The sequence below is a fragment of the Mauremys mutica genome, chromosome 3 (assembly GCF_020497125.1).
Source record: "Mauremys mutica isolate MM-2020 ecotype Southern chromosome 3, ASM2049712v1, whole genome shotgun sequence".
Lineage (NCBI taxonomy): Eukaryota > Metazoa > Chordata > Testudines > Geoemydidae > Mauremys > Mauremys mutica.
The window spans coordinates 63,548,651-63,564,093 of NC_059074.1; the positions used below are offsets into that span (position 1 = coordinate 63,548,651).

Here is a 15,443-nt window from a genome sequence, read left to right on the forward strand (position 1 = left end):
ATAGACTAGTAAATGAACAGTAAAAACAGGTATGATCTGTGGATTTAAAGATATTTACTTGGTATATTTTGCTATGTGATGTTGACAATTTATATTTTAACAGTTTATAAAACTTTAACTTTTAGAATATCAACGTGTACTGTCATTCAATAATTGTCTGTCCATCCACCCAATAATTGTGTGCAACTGTGAAAATTTAAATTGATAAAAATAGAAAAAAATGCTTTAAAAATAAAACATCTTTATTATCTGTCAAAATTATAAAAAGAGATGTCAGATTCTGCCAAGCTTGTGTATAATGGACTGAAGATCCTTTTACTCTGAGAATGGACTTTTATTAGTTCTTAGATAATAGACGCAATTTATCCATCATGACACAAGAGAGTAGCAAAATTTGTACTTTTAGCTTTTCATAGTTCCCTAGAGGGGTATTGGCCTAGTAATGAACCAGCTGGTTACAGTGGAAATGATACCCTTGAGATATGTTTAAAGTAATAATGTAAAATGCAGCTAGCTGACAGTCAGTTTTAGTTAAGCCTGCTTTTTCATCACTAAGGGCATAGTATGTTAGTGATGATGTCAGCACACACATTTCAGAACTTGTATAATTGCCAGAATCATATTATTTCCCTCCGTTGTCAACACTTGGAGGTGTAGAAAAAGCTGCCAAAATAATGAATTGCAAATTCAGGAGGAAAATGCTATTAAAATAATTATAGAATAAAGAGAGTGGTGAGATAAAGAGAGTGGTGAGAGAGAGAGAGAGAAACTAATTTGCAAAGACGCTTCATTGCAAAAACATAGGGCCACAGATCAGAAAAGCCTTAGAGCACAGTTCACAACTATTAGACTTGCAAAGATGAAGCTTTAATTTTACCACATTTCCTTATCAGGATGGACATGCTGCCTTTTTTATAATCTGACAAAATGTTACTTTGTAATCCTCATATTCTCTACCAACATACTGGAATATTTTAAAGCAGTCCCAATAGGAAAGTAGTAAAGGGAAAGTACATTCTGTTTGTTTCATATTTTTTTTCTTTTTAGAGTGAATTTAGAAATCATGAGCCCCGGAGTCCTTTCTTCATTGAGCAGGTACAGCACAGGCAATGGAATAACAATTTTGAAGCGGTGCCTTGCTAATTGTTCCTCAGCACTGCCTGGAAGGACTGATGACCGGGGTAGTTAAGGTCTCTGGGCTTATTGAATCTTTGGGCACTATGTTGCAACTGACAGCAAGGTGCCATTTAGGCACTGCACTAATGCCACCAGTGCTTTTCTTTTGTCCTGATTAGCTATCAGATGGCAACAAACTTTCCTTCATGAGTAACTTGGATTAAATTAAAAAAGAAGAAAAGCTTTATATCTCAGGACTAATCTTCTGAGCCATCCAATAGTCACTGTATTTTTTTCTTTTTAAATACTCTACATAAAGTAAAATGTGCGTGTGTTTTCTACTTTGAACACATGAAAGCCAACGAGATTTAGTGTAAACACAGAGGTTCCATAAAATGGAGGGTGTGGAAGAAAATCCAAACAAAACATACACCAGGCAAAAAAGAGAAGAAAAAAATTACGGCATGGAGTGTGAAATTCATTCTTTTCTAACATCCTTCCCCAACTCTCCTATTAAGGGATGTCAGACAGAGTGGTGTGTGGGGAGAAGAGTAATGGCAGCAATGTTTTTAAAAGATAAGCAACTGATTAACTACTGTGTTTCTCCACTTTTATGCCAGTATATCTCCAGTTGACTTAAGTAAGTGTAGAATGAAGTCCTTATGGCCACATGCTGCTGTGCTGTATTACAGAGCTTCTGCTAGCATGTTATGCATGTCTTTGGTGAATGAGAGTACCCCCTGGGACCACCTTTCCATTTCTGTGAATTGGGATTGTGTTCAGTTATCCCTGAGACTGCATACTTGGTTAGACAAATATGGAGTGGCTTTGACCCCAGGTTTATGAGGGAATACATATCTTTTTTAAAATTTTAGAAATAAATGATCATATGATGTTCTATTCAAAGCATTATTCCTCTGCAAGCAACAGTTAACAATTTTTCATTGTGTGTTGTAGATAATACAATTATTTGTGAAGCTGAACTTTTCTCCAAATACAGAAATTAGGCAATTCACACTGCGACTCTTTGTTACGTTTTCAAAGTAGATACCTTATTTTCATTAAATTTTGCTACAAGAAATATATCTGCCCAGTTCAGTTAGATCTATCAGTTAGTCCCTTTGCTTCCAAAAGTAAAGGTATATTTCCAGGTATGTAAAAATGAAATGGTTTTAGTAATTTCAGGAGGGCAATGGTAGTTAAAATAAATCCTGTTACTCCTTTTCATGCCTCACAGCTTCTGAATGGTCACATGGTATCATTCACTTTTCCATAGTAATCTGGTTGCTGCCATTTTACTGAGAAATAGTGCCATCATTTGTCATGTGGCACTGGGGCCAATCGCCATCCAGTTTTAAAACTCGTTTAGCAATCAGAGGAAATCTTAGGGTCTGATAATGCAAATCCTTACTCACTCTAACAGTCTTTACACATGCGAGCAATCTCCTTGAACTCAGTGGGACTGATTGTACAAGTAAGGACTTTTCAGAGAATAAAAGTTTCCACAGTTGGGCTTTTATTCTTTACTGTTGATATGATGGGTGTACGTTTCATGTTGTGAAATTCTCAAAAATAAAAAGTGTACTGTAGTTTTAAAAATAGCTTGGAACACTCTAAATTCCAGACACACCCTTCTCAGAACAAAATTATATAAGAAGAATATCGAAACAAAATGTCCTTTTGTTTAAAAAAAATCATTTTTAAAAAAAAATGATTCAGTAAAATTCTTTATCTCATCAGTCAAAAACTCGAGTAAGATGATTAGTACATTTTGTTCTGCAATGAGGAACTATCTCAGAATTTTTGGCAGATTTATGGGATAGTTAATAGCTCCTGCTCTTTAATGAGAGTTTCCAGTGCAAGTGAAAAGAAATTCAAGACTGCTTAACTGCAGATTACTTTTCCGATGTTTAAATGATTTTTTGTCTTGTATCTCTGTGACTGTTGCAAAGCTGCTTCATTTACAGAATATAGTGCATACAGCACTTACAGAGCTGCCTCTCGCCAATGCATCTGTGGTCCAGCTGTTCAAAACCACTAAAACACTCCTGCGCTCCTAAAGAAATGAGACATACTCAAATCAGGGTTTAATCTGTGTTCTATAGTAAATAGCAGTTACCTTTTAGCTTCAAGAAATATCACTTGGCTGCCCTATTGGATGGAGAAATTGTCTCTGAGGGTTTTGCTACAGTAGCCTCCACTCAGATTTTAAATCAAAGAGCAGAACGATTAGGAAAGTTGTACCTAACTCTTGGGGCTTCTTTTACTTAGCTTTAAAAATCTGATTGCAATAGGCCTCAAAAGATTAATATACAAGTCCTTTTTTTTCTGCTGTGCTACTCCAGAAGTTCATATAACTTTTATATGCACCTTATAAAATGAGTATTTTGAAAAGTGAAACTGACGGTCAAAATGTGGGTATCTGGTGTTGCCCAGGTCGAGGAAATTTAGCAAATAGTTACAACACATTTCATGATGATCAGATATACTGCAATCTTGCACTGGTTAGGTGGCTAAAGATACTTAACCGTTGTCCTTATGGTTCACAGCAAACCCAGCATAAGCAGTTATCTGCTATAACCAAAACTTTTTCATGAGCCACTGCTTGTTTATATGACACTCATGGTATATACTATGTGCTATATAGCTATTTTTTGAGCAATTCACCTTAAATCTCCTAACATTTGCATATTGTTTCTGTCTTTTTTATAATAAATCCTATCTATAGTTGTAACATAAAAATCACTACCTTCTTGCTTATGGCTCTCAATTTTCTTGAGCAAGCAAACTTTTATTTGAATATTTTTAAGGTCTGTGAGCTTAATGTATGACGTGATCCTATAAATGTTATCGCTTGATCCTTCAGGATTCACCACACCTTGAAGAGGGGGGACCATTGTCCAGTTTACTGGATGAATGAGAATAGTGCTTTACGGGCCAGGGGGCGGGGCAGAAGGGAGAGGCTGTTGCAAAATGGGGAGTGGATCAGCGGGCGACGCTGACTCATCGCCAGGGACCAGAAGGGCTGGGGAGTTGAAAAGGGACAAGCCTGGTGGGAAAAGCAGGCAGAGCAGCACCCACCCTCCCGCCCTTTGAGGTGGCAAAATACCAGGTTTGGTCAGTACCTGCTGTGGGCTTCGGGCTAGCTGCTCCTTTCTAGAGGGACTGGGAAGGAATTTTTCCCTCACTACCAGATTGGCCCAGGTGGAGTAGGGTTAGGTTTTTTTGCCTTCCCCACAGAGGGTTCAGAGAGGGCTTTGTTATGGTGAGTAAGAAAGGAAGTTAGACTCATTATGTAAGTGTGGGACAGATGCCCAGTGCAGGTACTCCATAGAGAAGGAATACAGTGACCAGATAAATGGCTTGGTAATGAACTTATAAAGGAGGTGTTGGTAAAAGGATCGAAACGGAGGGTATTTGGGGCCCCTGTGACTGGTACGGAAGAGAGCCACTCCCCCTTTCTTATAGCCCACCTTGACCCTAGCTGGAGGGCAGATGGTAAAGTCCCAGCAATGGGTTGAGTGGCAGAACTGGATGGAAAAAGGGGGGAGCTGGCGGACGCCCCCTGGGTAGATATTGAATCAACATGGGGTTATCTTCACTGTGCACTTTTAACTGCCAGATTGTCCCAGACATCTAATAACAAAGTTGCAGCTTGATTAAAACCATATCAAGCATCTCCTGTCCTTCTTTTGGTATAGCCAGACAATGAGCCCTTGCTGGTTTTTTCTTCAATTTTTGTTTTCCCTCAGAAATGTCATTGTTTACATCCATAAGGTCAATTCAAACTAATGGAATATAATTCCATTCTCATTGTTATCTTACAAATAAAATACGCTATTGATGCTCTGTTCCCGAAGAACATCTAGCAATTCACTCCCATTCTGCTAATATCAAAACTTGGCTATTCGGGGCCCATTCATCTGTGTAAATAAAATGTTGTATTGAGGCAGTAAGGGATGGTTTATATTTTATCATTGCAGCTTAAAATTACAGAATTTGTATTATTTCTCATGTAATATAGTAAAAAAGATTGCTACAGAGATATAGTGTGATACAAATATTACCTGATATTTTTTAAAAAGAGGTATTCTTGTTTCTTTTCAGTCAGTGGTGAAGACTGGGCGACTGCTGATCAGCCATGAGGCCCCCCTGACAGGAGGCTTTGCATCGGAGATTAGTTCCACTGTACAGGTACAGTGAAGTTATTACAGTTATAATGTTTTACATGCCTGGCCATGTACGTTTGCAGAAAGAGTATTTATTAGTAGATTAAAAGGTAAGGTTTTAATAAATTAAATGTTAAAATCTCTCACTTGGCCTTCATCACCTTGTCAGTGCTATCACTGTGTGTTCTCTGGAGAATGAATCTGGGAGAAAGGAGACGAACTAGTATAACTTCCATAATTCTACTAGCTGAAGTCATTTGCTTCAATGTAAAATAAGGGAAAGGGTTGGAATTAACGTGATCAGGTTTCAGTTTTAATTAAATAAATGTTTGCCAGATTGCCTAATATAGTCTTACCCTAATTTGTACCTATATATAAAATATATAAATAAACTGTATTTAATAATACAAATAAATAATATTGATTTATAGAAATAATAAATACACCATACTTTTATGTGAATAATGTTGTGTCCTTTGAATTCTTGATGTATATCTTCAACTAAACAAAATCTTTTTCTGAAGCCTTTTTTGTGAGATTGGTCTTAAATATTCAGAAGTTTCAATTCAGTGTACATTAGTTTGTCAGAACACTAAGGACACCATTCATCTAAAGTACTTTATGCTAATAGCAGCTGTTGAAGTGGAAACTTTAATTTTAGCTTGTGTAAGGATTTACGTTTAAAACATTCACTGAAAAATGTACAGCATGTGCTATTAAGTATGGGGAAAAAAATCTCCCTGCTGTATTGTTTCCAGTTCTTGCCGAATTTACTTAAAACTGGATTTACATTTTATTGTTGTCCTCAAAAAGGATCATTTAAGAAATGTTTTCCTCTTTTCTTGTTTTGCATATTTAAATTAGAAACTGAAACCCACCAGACCAAAGCATACTTCTTCACCACATTATGATGTAATGGTTCAATATGGTATTAAAAATGACAACTTATTAAGGACCCAATCCTGCAAAAGTGGAGCTCCATATAGGTGCAACAGCACTAGTTACAAAAACATGGGAATAAGTTACAGCATAAAAGGGTTTATTTACAGTTGCTGGGGAACCGTATCTTTGAATTTCCTGAGCTTTGTGCATTGAAAATATCAAATGTAAGAATACTTCTATGGGTTGTTTTACACTTAATGTATTCTTTTAGGCTTGCACTTTTTCTTCTATGTTGGCGAATAAAAAACCTTTGGCATTTGTATTTGTTGCAGTAATTATCTGAATAAGGGAGAAAAACCTTTCTTGAAAGGAACTAAAACATTTTATTTCATCTAAAATTTTTATTTTGTGAAACAAACAATTTCTTTAAAGTTTTAATTTATTTTAACAGTCTAAGAGATAATGCAGACTCCTGTCAGGATGACAGCATTGCTCCCCATTAAAACATAATCTCACTCTTTAGAACCTGATTCTGCCAAACTTCTTGACATTGAATAGTAGTGTCTTAACCCTGGGGGTAGGCTTATTGATTACAATAGCACTACTTGAGATGTAAGGTACGGCTAAAAGTGATATATATTATGCAGGGCAGGGGGGAATGCAAAATCTGACACATCAAGATTTTTTATGTTCCTACTAAAAAAGAAAAATAGGAGAAACTGAACCAAAATACAGTATAGCCCACTGTTAAAGTCTTTTGAGCCTCTTTAAAGTCTGCAGTTTGTTTAAAGAGTTGAATATGCCACACATGAAATAAGTAAATAGAAAACAAAATCCAGCAAGGTATTCATTGTTGCAATTGCTGAATAATTGTTAGGAAGTAGTAATGCTTAAGAAAAAGTTACTTCTCGAATAATGTGAAAGTCTCATACTAATTAATTGAAATAAAATAAATCACATGTATCAATGCAAAAACGGAGGGGTGGAGAGGGGGATAAAATAACAAAAATAAAAAAATTAAAATTCCATCATATAATTTGGGAGAATAATTCATTACATCATATTATTATTCAGACTACAAAATTACTTTTTATCTTTTTGAAACATCTGATTCATCTCTCATGGGTTCATTATCCATATCAGAAACTTCATTTTGCCTAATATAATTTATTTAGAAAACAAAATGAAACCTAGGAAGCCTTAAACCCAAGGGACATTACATGCTGTCTATACCAAAAGCATCTATTTTGGGATAGTACCTCTTGGTTTTACATTCATATTTTAATCTGGAGACTATAGTTTAGAAAATCTTAACTAGTTTACCGTACAGTCTACTTTAAAACAAATCTAAATATAAGAGGGTTTGGCACAGAATTTAGTCAAGCTCCATTTCTTCTTGGTATACAAATAACTTAATTGGTTCAGCTTGAATTCTCTTTTTTATAATATATGATCATTATTGTTTATGTCTTTGTTTAAAGATTTTGTGAATTTCTTAACTTTCTTAAAAATAATTGGTATGAACAGATAATATCCATACTTAAAAACTTACCAAATTTGTTTAAATTGAAATATAATTTATGAAACGCATTCTCTGTCATAACTCCTTTTTGGCAGAGTATTGCTTTAGGCATAATAAAAACTTGACTTCATTATTCATTTATAACACATATTCCCTGTGCAGTGAATTAAGAACTGTATGTCTGATATGATTGTGCCATAAAATTAAAAAGTAAAAGGGAAATTCATTTTTACTGGATGTAGAACACACTAAGAATGCCAGAAATCTTGGGTATTGTAGTTGGCTTTAACTTCTTTTTACACATGGAACTAATGAGACTTCAACACAGAGTCCAGTTGGAGTAGATGGTAAGTTTCCATATTGTTATTCCATCCTTGCTGTGAGGTCTCTCGTGAGGAAAAAGGTGAATAAAACCACCCAGGTTATTTTCAAAGAGCCTTATTACGATAAACATCTCACGTTTTTGTACACGTTAAAGAGATGGTCCTGAACTGTAACAGTGACTCTGAACCTTCTTGAGCTACAGGGAAGCTTGGCACCTGAACTGAACTTCACTTGAACTGAAATTGGACCCACATTTAGCTACAATAAAGTCTAAAACATCTGAGTATTTGAATATAAATAGGATTAAAGCCCTAGAAGGCACCACACCCCCGGAAGTACATGCAGCAAAGGAGAGCAGGCGGCAGAGTTCCACACCCATAGTGAGATGCATTTACTGTGGAAGACAGCATGAGTGGGTAAGGGAGAAGTGCGCCACACAAGGACAACATTGCAAGTCATGTAGCATGTTGAACCATTTTAGCAGTGTGTGCAAGAGCAGAGGAAGGTCCAAGAAAGATTCAGTCAGAGGGCATGGCCCATCAGACATCATGGTGACATCATGACTCTCTCCTTGAGTCTGAGAGCATATCAGATTAATGTTAATAAGGAAACCCCCTGCTTGATTTCAGCTGAGGACAGCTAGACCTTGTGCAAAATGATTCCTCCAGAGTGAATTGGACTTGAACACCCTCATTGCAAAGAGTAGGCATGCTCTAATAATGTACAATGAGAGCATAAAGCAGCCCAAAGGAAAATGTGACCTCATAGTAACTAACCCAAAAAATAAGATGATATCAACTGAAGTTTGTGGTGGTGGATGAGAAGCACTACAGACCCTTCTTAAGGAACAAATCCAGACAAGCCATAGACTTAATCAGGATACAGCATCAGAATTGTATAGCTGCAGTGTAAAAAACAAAAGGGGAGTCCTATGGACAACCAGGGCCGGCTCCAGGCACCAGCTTATCAAGCAGGTGCTTGGGGCGGCAACTCCGGAGCAGGGCGGCACGTTCAGCTATTCGGCAGCAATTCGGCGGAGTGTCCCTCACTCCTGCTCGGAGCGAAGGACCTCCCACTGAATTGCCGCAGATCGCAATCGTGGCTTTTTTTTTTTTTTAAGCTGCTTGAGGCGGCAAAACTCCTGGAGCCGGCCCTGTGGACAACAAAGACAAATTTAAAAGAATGTGGTTATGTTTCAAAGGCAATGGGTGCTTTAAGGAAAGGTGCAGCTGGAAGTAGATCCTACAGTGGAACTTGAGTACTTTCCAGAAAGGAAAATTCCAGTGGCATTACATGATTCAGTATGCAAGGTGCTCAAAGTCTGCACCTATAGAGGCCAGTACAGCCTGAGTAAGCTGCATGATGGAGATAGACGCTACTGAACCAAGTATTGAAAAAAATACCACTATTCACTGCCTGCAATTGATGACATCTTGCCAGAACTTTCGAAAGCCAGAATCCTTATGGTCTGAAATATGAAGAACAAGTTTTGGCATATTAGCCTGGATAAAGAGTTCAGCATGCTGACAACCTTTGCAGTACCATTTGGTCCGTACAGATCGCTGTGTATGCTAATGGGTATAAGCGTCGCACCAGAAGTGTAAGGGAAGACTCATCCAAGTGTTGGAAGGACTGCTGGGGGTGAAAATAATTGCAAATGATATACTCATTGTAGGTGAAAGGAGTAAGGATACAGAAGCTGAACAAGACCATGACAGAAAACTACAAGCTTTTTTACACAGATGCAGGGACAAGAACGTAAAACTACCCCTCTCCCCCAAAATGTGACTCAAACAGTGTGGGGTGACATACACTGGACAGCTGCTTAGAGCAGAGGGACTGGAAGCGGATCCAAACTAGATTAAGGCAGTCAGAGACATGCCAGCTCCAGCTGATATGAAAGGAGTATAGCACTTGATTAATCTTCTGTCCAAGTTCTGTCCACAACTGGCTGCAATAGCAGAACTCGTACATCAGCTCACAAGGCAGGATGTTGAGTGGGACTGGGCAGGTCCCCAATGGCAAGCATTTCATATGCTGAAACAGATGACAATATATGCTCCTGTCCTGAAGTACTATCACCCAGGAAAGCCACTGACACTCCAGTGTGTTGCATCAGAAAAAGAAGTGGGTGTAGCTCTTTTGCAGAAGCAGCCGGTTCCTTATGCCAGCAGAGTCCAGTCAGAAACCGAACGGAGGTACACCCAAATAGAAAAAGTGCTTCTGGGTGTGGTATTTAGGGTGGAGTTATTCCATCTACCGAATCTATAGGCAAGTACACCTATGGCCATCCAGTAAAAGTGCAATCAGACCACAGTCCACTAGAGACAGTCATGGCAAAGCCCCTACTTAGTGCCCCAAAGAGATTGCAGCTCATGTTGGTGTGCCTGCAGTGCTACCAGGTAGAGATCCCATATTGTCCAGGGCGATTACTGGTGAAAGCTAACACTCTGAGTAGGGCATAAATACCTAGCATCAGCAAACTGTGGGGAAGGAGATAAGGGCATAGTGCAGCATTGCTAATGGATTCAATCTCCAAGTTTCAGCAACAAAGCTGATGAAAATCCAAGAGGCCATGGAAAAGGACATCCAATTACAGGCAGACGGGAGAGCAATAGTAGCATGGTGGCCAGAAGGCAAAAGCCAAGAACCAGTAGGAGAAGAACTATACTCTTAAATGAAATATGAGGTGGGTGTACAGGATGGAATCCTATTTTGAGGACAGAGCTGTTGTTCCCACCTCATGACATAAGGATGTCATGCAAAAAAAAAAACATGCCTCACACCTGGGCATTGACAGCTGTCCTGGATGGGCTAGAAGGTACTGTTGGGAATGAATACACAACTCCATTCCTTATAGAAGAGTGTGACACTTGGCAGTTGTGTGATAATCTGATGCAGAAAGATTTTGTCACCACACGAGCTGCCCACCTGACTATAGGAAAAGATGGGAGCTGACTTATTTGCTTTCAGTGAAAAAGCAATACTTGTTTACAGTGGACTACTATTCTAGTGTTTGGGAGGTTGATGCTTTGCCTGATACAAGAAGCAAGTCAGTGACTGGCAAACTTTGTGAGCTGTGGCATTCACTGACAATGGACCCCAATTTGCCTCAGAAGAAGTCAAGGACTCTGCATTCCAATGGGAGATGGCCACCACTTCACCTCCCCAGTATAACCACAGAGTACTAGTTAGGTGTAATTGGCTGTGAAAATAACTATGAGACTGTTGCACAATGCTGGGTTTTTTTCTGGTTCAGGCCCCTTGTTAGTATTTTTGGCACACAGGAACATTCACAGGGTACCAGAATAGTCCAGTGCAGGCATTGATGGGATGAAGCACCAAAACCCTGCTACCAGTGAGGATGGAAACACCGCTGAGATGGCCAACAATCAGAGAAAACAGACACAAGAATATGTCAGATCATCCAAGGACATACCAGCTCAGGAGACAGGTACTCGTGTGAGGATCCAGCCATTAGAGAGAGAGACCAGAATGAGTGGACTAAAGGAGCTGTGGGCAGTGCAGTAGCACCCAGGTCATATGAGGTGACTACAAAGAGGGATAAATCTTGCTTGTGTTATGAGCTGCCCTTTCCCCCAAGCAATTCAGTCAAGTTTGAGAGAGACTGGGTGTTTTTAACGATTGTGATGAGGTCAGGCTATAGGAGAGTGGTAGAAGGCAGGTATATTAGCCCCAGGATAAGCAGGTCCCTTTCCCCCTGGTAATTGAACAGGGGTTACTCCAGGTTAATTAGGATACCTGGGGCCAATCAAGGGCCTGCCAGAACCTGTTAAAAGCCTCCCCTCCAGTCAGATAGATGCACACAATAGGAGCTGTGGGGAGCAGGTGTACTACTGGAGAGCCGGACAGTGCAGATACTGACAAATGCAGAAGAAAACCTCACATGTACAGAGGTGAAGAGCAAGGGAAACCATGCCCAACAGGGCATACAGCCCCTCCAGGCCCCAGAGGTTTGGGGAGAAGAGAGCCCACCAGACGCGAGAGACTGAACTGGGTGCCTGGCCTGCTGCCACTATGCCCAGAGGAGCTGCCAGAGACTAAGAGGCTACTGTCCCCTGTCAGGGAGGCCGGGAGGAACCCCTGTTCAGAGAAGGTGGGGATAGTAAACCTAGGAGTGTGGAGAAATTCCTAGGGAGAAAGGAATCTCCCCAGCCCGCCACTAAGAGGAAGCGTGGAACCCACCGAGGTGGAGAAGGAGCTCTGCCACACAATTTATTAAAATAGGATTTAAATATATGATCCTAGACTACAATTAAAGCAAGTAAGAAAGATCCGAACCCCTGCTGGATGGTCCAGCGAGGCGTACTGACTGCGGTCAGATGAATCTGTTTCTGCCATCAGGTCTGAGTTCCGTCTGTCACCCCTGCCCCATAGAAGCCACGACACAGAGACACTCTTAACATACTCCTATATACTCTGCTGACAGACTTGATTGACATTTGCTTTGCTTGCTTTTGCTAGTATCTTTCTGTCAGAACTCTGCAGAACACATACCATATCACAATATTGTTTCTAATGTACCCAACCTCATGATCACCAACTACCTCATTACTGGCAAAATTTCAACATAGTTTCTAATATACCCTGTCTCATGATCAACTGCTGCTTCACCACTGCTTTTCCCTGCCAATTTCAGTGCTACGTGACCAAACACTCTTCACCTAATGGTGGAATGGTACCTTAGTGATATATTTGCTTAACACAAGATGTCGGCAAAGAAACAAAATGGAGTCACACAGGATCTCCTGTGTCATTGAGATCTACAAAACAAACCAAGTTTGAAGAAAAATTTAGAGTTGTGTTTTAAAATCAGCCAAAATCACAGTTTTTCTCTAGAAGTAGGTAGCTGTAGGGTGAATTGTGGGTGTCCCTCTCTGTCTGGAAGGGAGGGCATGCCCTTCACTACAATGCCTCTGGAGGGGCACAGTTCAGGGGGAATTAGCACTGGGCCTCTGCCACTCACTGGGGTAGAGCAGTCAGTAACCTCAGGGCCCAGGCCCTCAGGTAGAGTGGGGCACCAACCAGTCAGGAGGCTCTGGCCTGTAGTCAGGACAGAACAGCAAAGTCTATAAGCACAGGCCCTCAGGCAGCAAACAGTCAGGGATGCTGGCTCTGGCGAACCACTGACAAATGCAGGCCTTGTGGTCTAGAGTGGGGACCCTGTCACCACTGGGTGGGACCAGGGACAACCTGACTCTACCGGGTCCCAGCCCAGGGCTCTAACAGTGGGAGAATGATCCACCACTGGGTCAGCGGGGAATCTGACTGCAACACGCTGGCCAGCTGTCATTCAGCAGCACACCGAGCTATATTCGGCTTCCCTCGGTCACTTTCTACACTTCCATTCCGGGGAATACCTGGGGCCGTCATTTGTCTTGCAAGGGTAAACAGCTAATGGCAGCTCCAACAACTCCTCGGCATCTCTGGCGACCAGTAGATTCTGCAGTCCCTCCGGATCTCGGGCGCTGTAGTGGCTGCCATCAGGTCTGAGTTCCGGAAGTGGATGGTATACATCCTTCTCCGGTGGCTTCTTGCCAACTGAGCTAGAGGTCCATCTTTTATATTTCCAGTCCTATCTCGCTCCTCTGCTTCAGGCGGGGCAGGCATGGGTGTCCTGGTTCTGCCCAGCAGGGGGTGGTCATGACTGTTTCCCCATCTGTTGTTATAGTAGCCTTTCAGTGTGATGGTTCGCACAGGATTAGCTATTTGCCCTTTGGATTTTCTGTACAGTTTGGCTTTGATTTCTCTTTATAATTTATTAATAGAAAGGGTCTGAAATTTGGCTCTAGCTGAAATTGTTCCTTGGCAGTCAACGTCTATCTCTTAAGAAAAAAAAAAATCTTTGTTTACACAAAATTGGGTGAAAGATGTATCCTGAATAAGTCTGGTGCAATTTGTTTTGCTTTTAAAATTTGTATTTTTGGGAGCTATTTGTCATAAGCAAAAAAAGCACAAAAGGTTGCTAATGGAGAAACTTTTTATGCATAGACGTTATTATGTGTCAGTTACATGCAGCTTTTGTGCTTCACAGAAAAACATGCTATGCACAAAAGCTTGTGTAGCTGCTGGCACGTAATGGCTTCTGTGCATAAGCAAGAAGGCTTTTATGTACAGCTTTGGACACGTAAGGGTTAATGTACAGCAGCTGCTGGTGCATAAAGTCCTCTCCATCAGCAGCTGCATTTATTCCATATGCTACAGACCATACACTGCAACCTTACCCCAACTGCTCCCCTCACCAAAGTGAGTTTAGTGAGAGCTTGGCTTGTTTAGCCTAACCAAAAGAAGGTTGAGGGGGGATATGATTGCTCTTTATAAATATATCAGAGGGATAAATATTGGGGAGGAATTATTTAAGCTTAGTACCAATGTGGACACAAGAACAAATGGATATAAACTGGACACTAGGAAGTTTAGACTTGAAATTAGACAAAGGTTTCTAACCATTAGAGGAGTAAAATTCTGGAACAGCCTTCCAAGGGGAGTAGTGGGGGCAAAAGACATATCTGGCTTTAAGACTAAGCTTGATAAGTTTATGGAGGGGATGGTATGATGGGATAGCCTAATTTTGGCAATTAATTTGGCAATTGATCTTTGATTATCAGCAGGTAAGTATGCCCAGTGGTCTGTGATGGGATGTTAGATGGGATGAGATCTGAGTTACTACAGAGAATTCTTTCCTGGGTGCTGGCTGGTGAGTCTTGCCCACATGCTTAGGGTTTAACTGATCACCATATTTGGGGTCGGGAAGGAATTTTCCTCCAGGGCAGATTGGCAGAGGCCCTGGAGGTTTTTCACCTTCCTCTGCAGCATGGGGCATGGGTCACTTGCTGGAGGATTCTCTGCAGCTTGAGGTCTTCAAACCACAATTTGAGGACTTCAGTAACTCAGACATAGATTAGGGGTTTGTTACAGGAGTGGGTGGGTGAGATTCTGTGGCCTGCATTGTGCAGGAGGTCAGACTAGATGATCATAATGGTCCCTTCTGACCTTAAAGTCTGTGAGTCTGAGTCTATGAGAGTACTCATAAAGTTAAAGTTAAGCATGTTCTTTGCTTCAGTCACTCAGTGCTTCAGTTCTCCATCTGTAAAATAGGGATAATATTCCTTTGTCTGTCTTGACTATTTACATTGTAATCTGTTTAGAACTGTCTCTTTCTACATATACATACAGTACACAATAGGGCCCAATCTCTTTAGGTGCTGGTGATAAATACTATAATAAAAATAGTAAATGAAAATGTTTAATGATATATCAGTAGGATAATTTCCTGCTATAGTAACCTTTAATGGAACAGCAGGATAAATAACAAGACACAGGGCATTTTTGTCAGAAACATTTCAGAAAAGAGAAAAACTGATATAATTGTCCTTCAGAGTCATCTATTTCAAAGCAATCTCATTCTG

At 40.3% G+C, this 15,443-nt stretch overlaps 1 protein-coding gene across 3 annotated transcripts in view; it reads left to right on the forward strand.

Moving 5' to 3' along the window:
- The window catches only part of BCKDHB (branched chain keto acid dehydrogenase E1 subunit beta), a 273,945-nt gene that overhangs the window by 195,769 nt on the left and 62,733 nt on the right, over positions 1-15,443 (forward strand). For all 3 annotated transcript variants that reach the window (XM_045010402.1, XM_045010401.1, XR_006578168.1), the window contains exon 9: positions 5,224-5,310. In XM_045010402.1, coding sequence (XP_044866337.1) covers positions 5,224-5,310 — 87 coding nt within the window. The remainder of the gene's footprint in view (positions 1-5,223; positions 5,311-15,443) is intronic.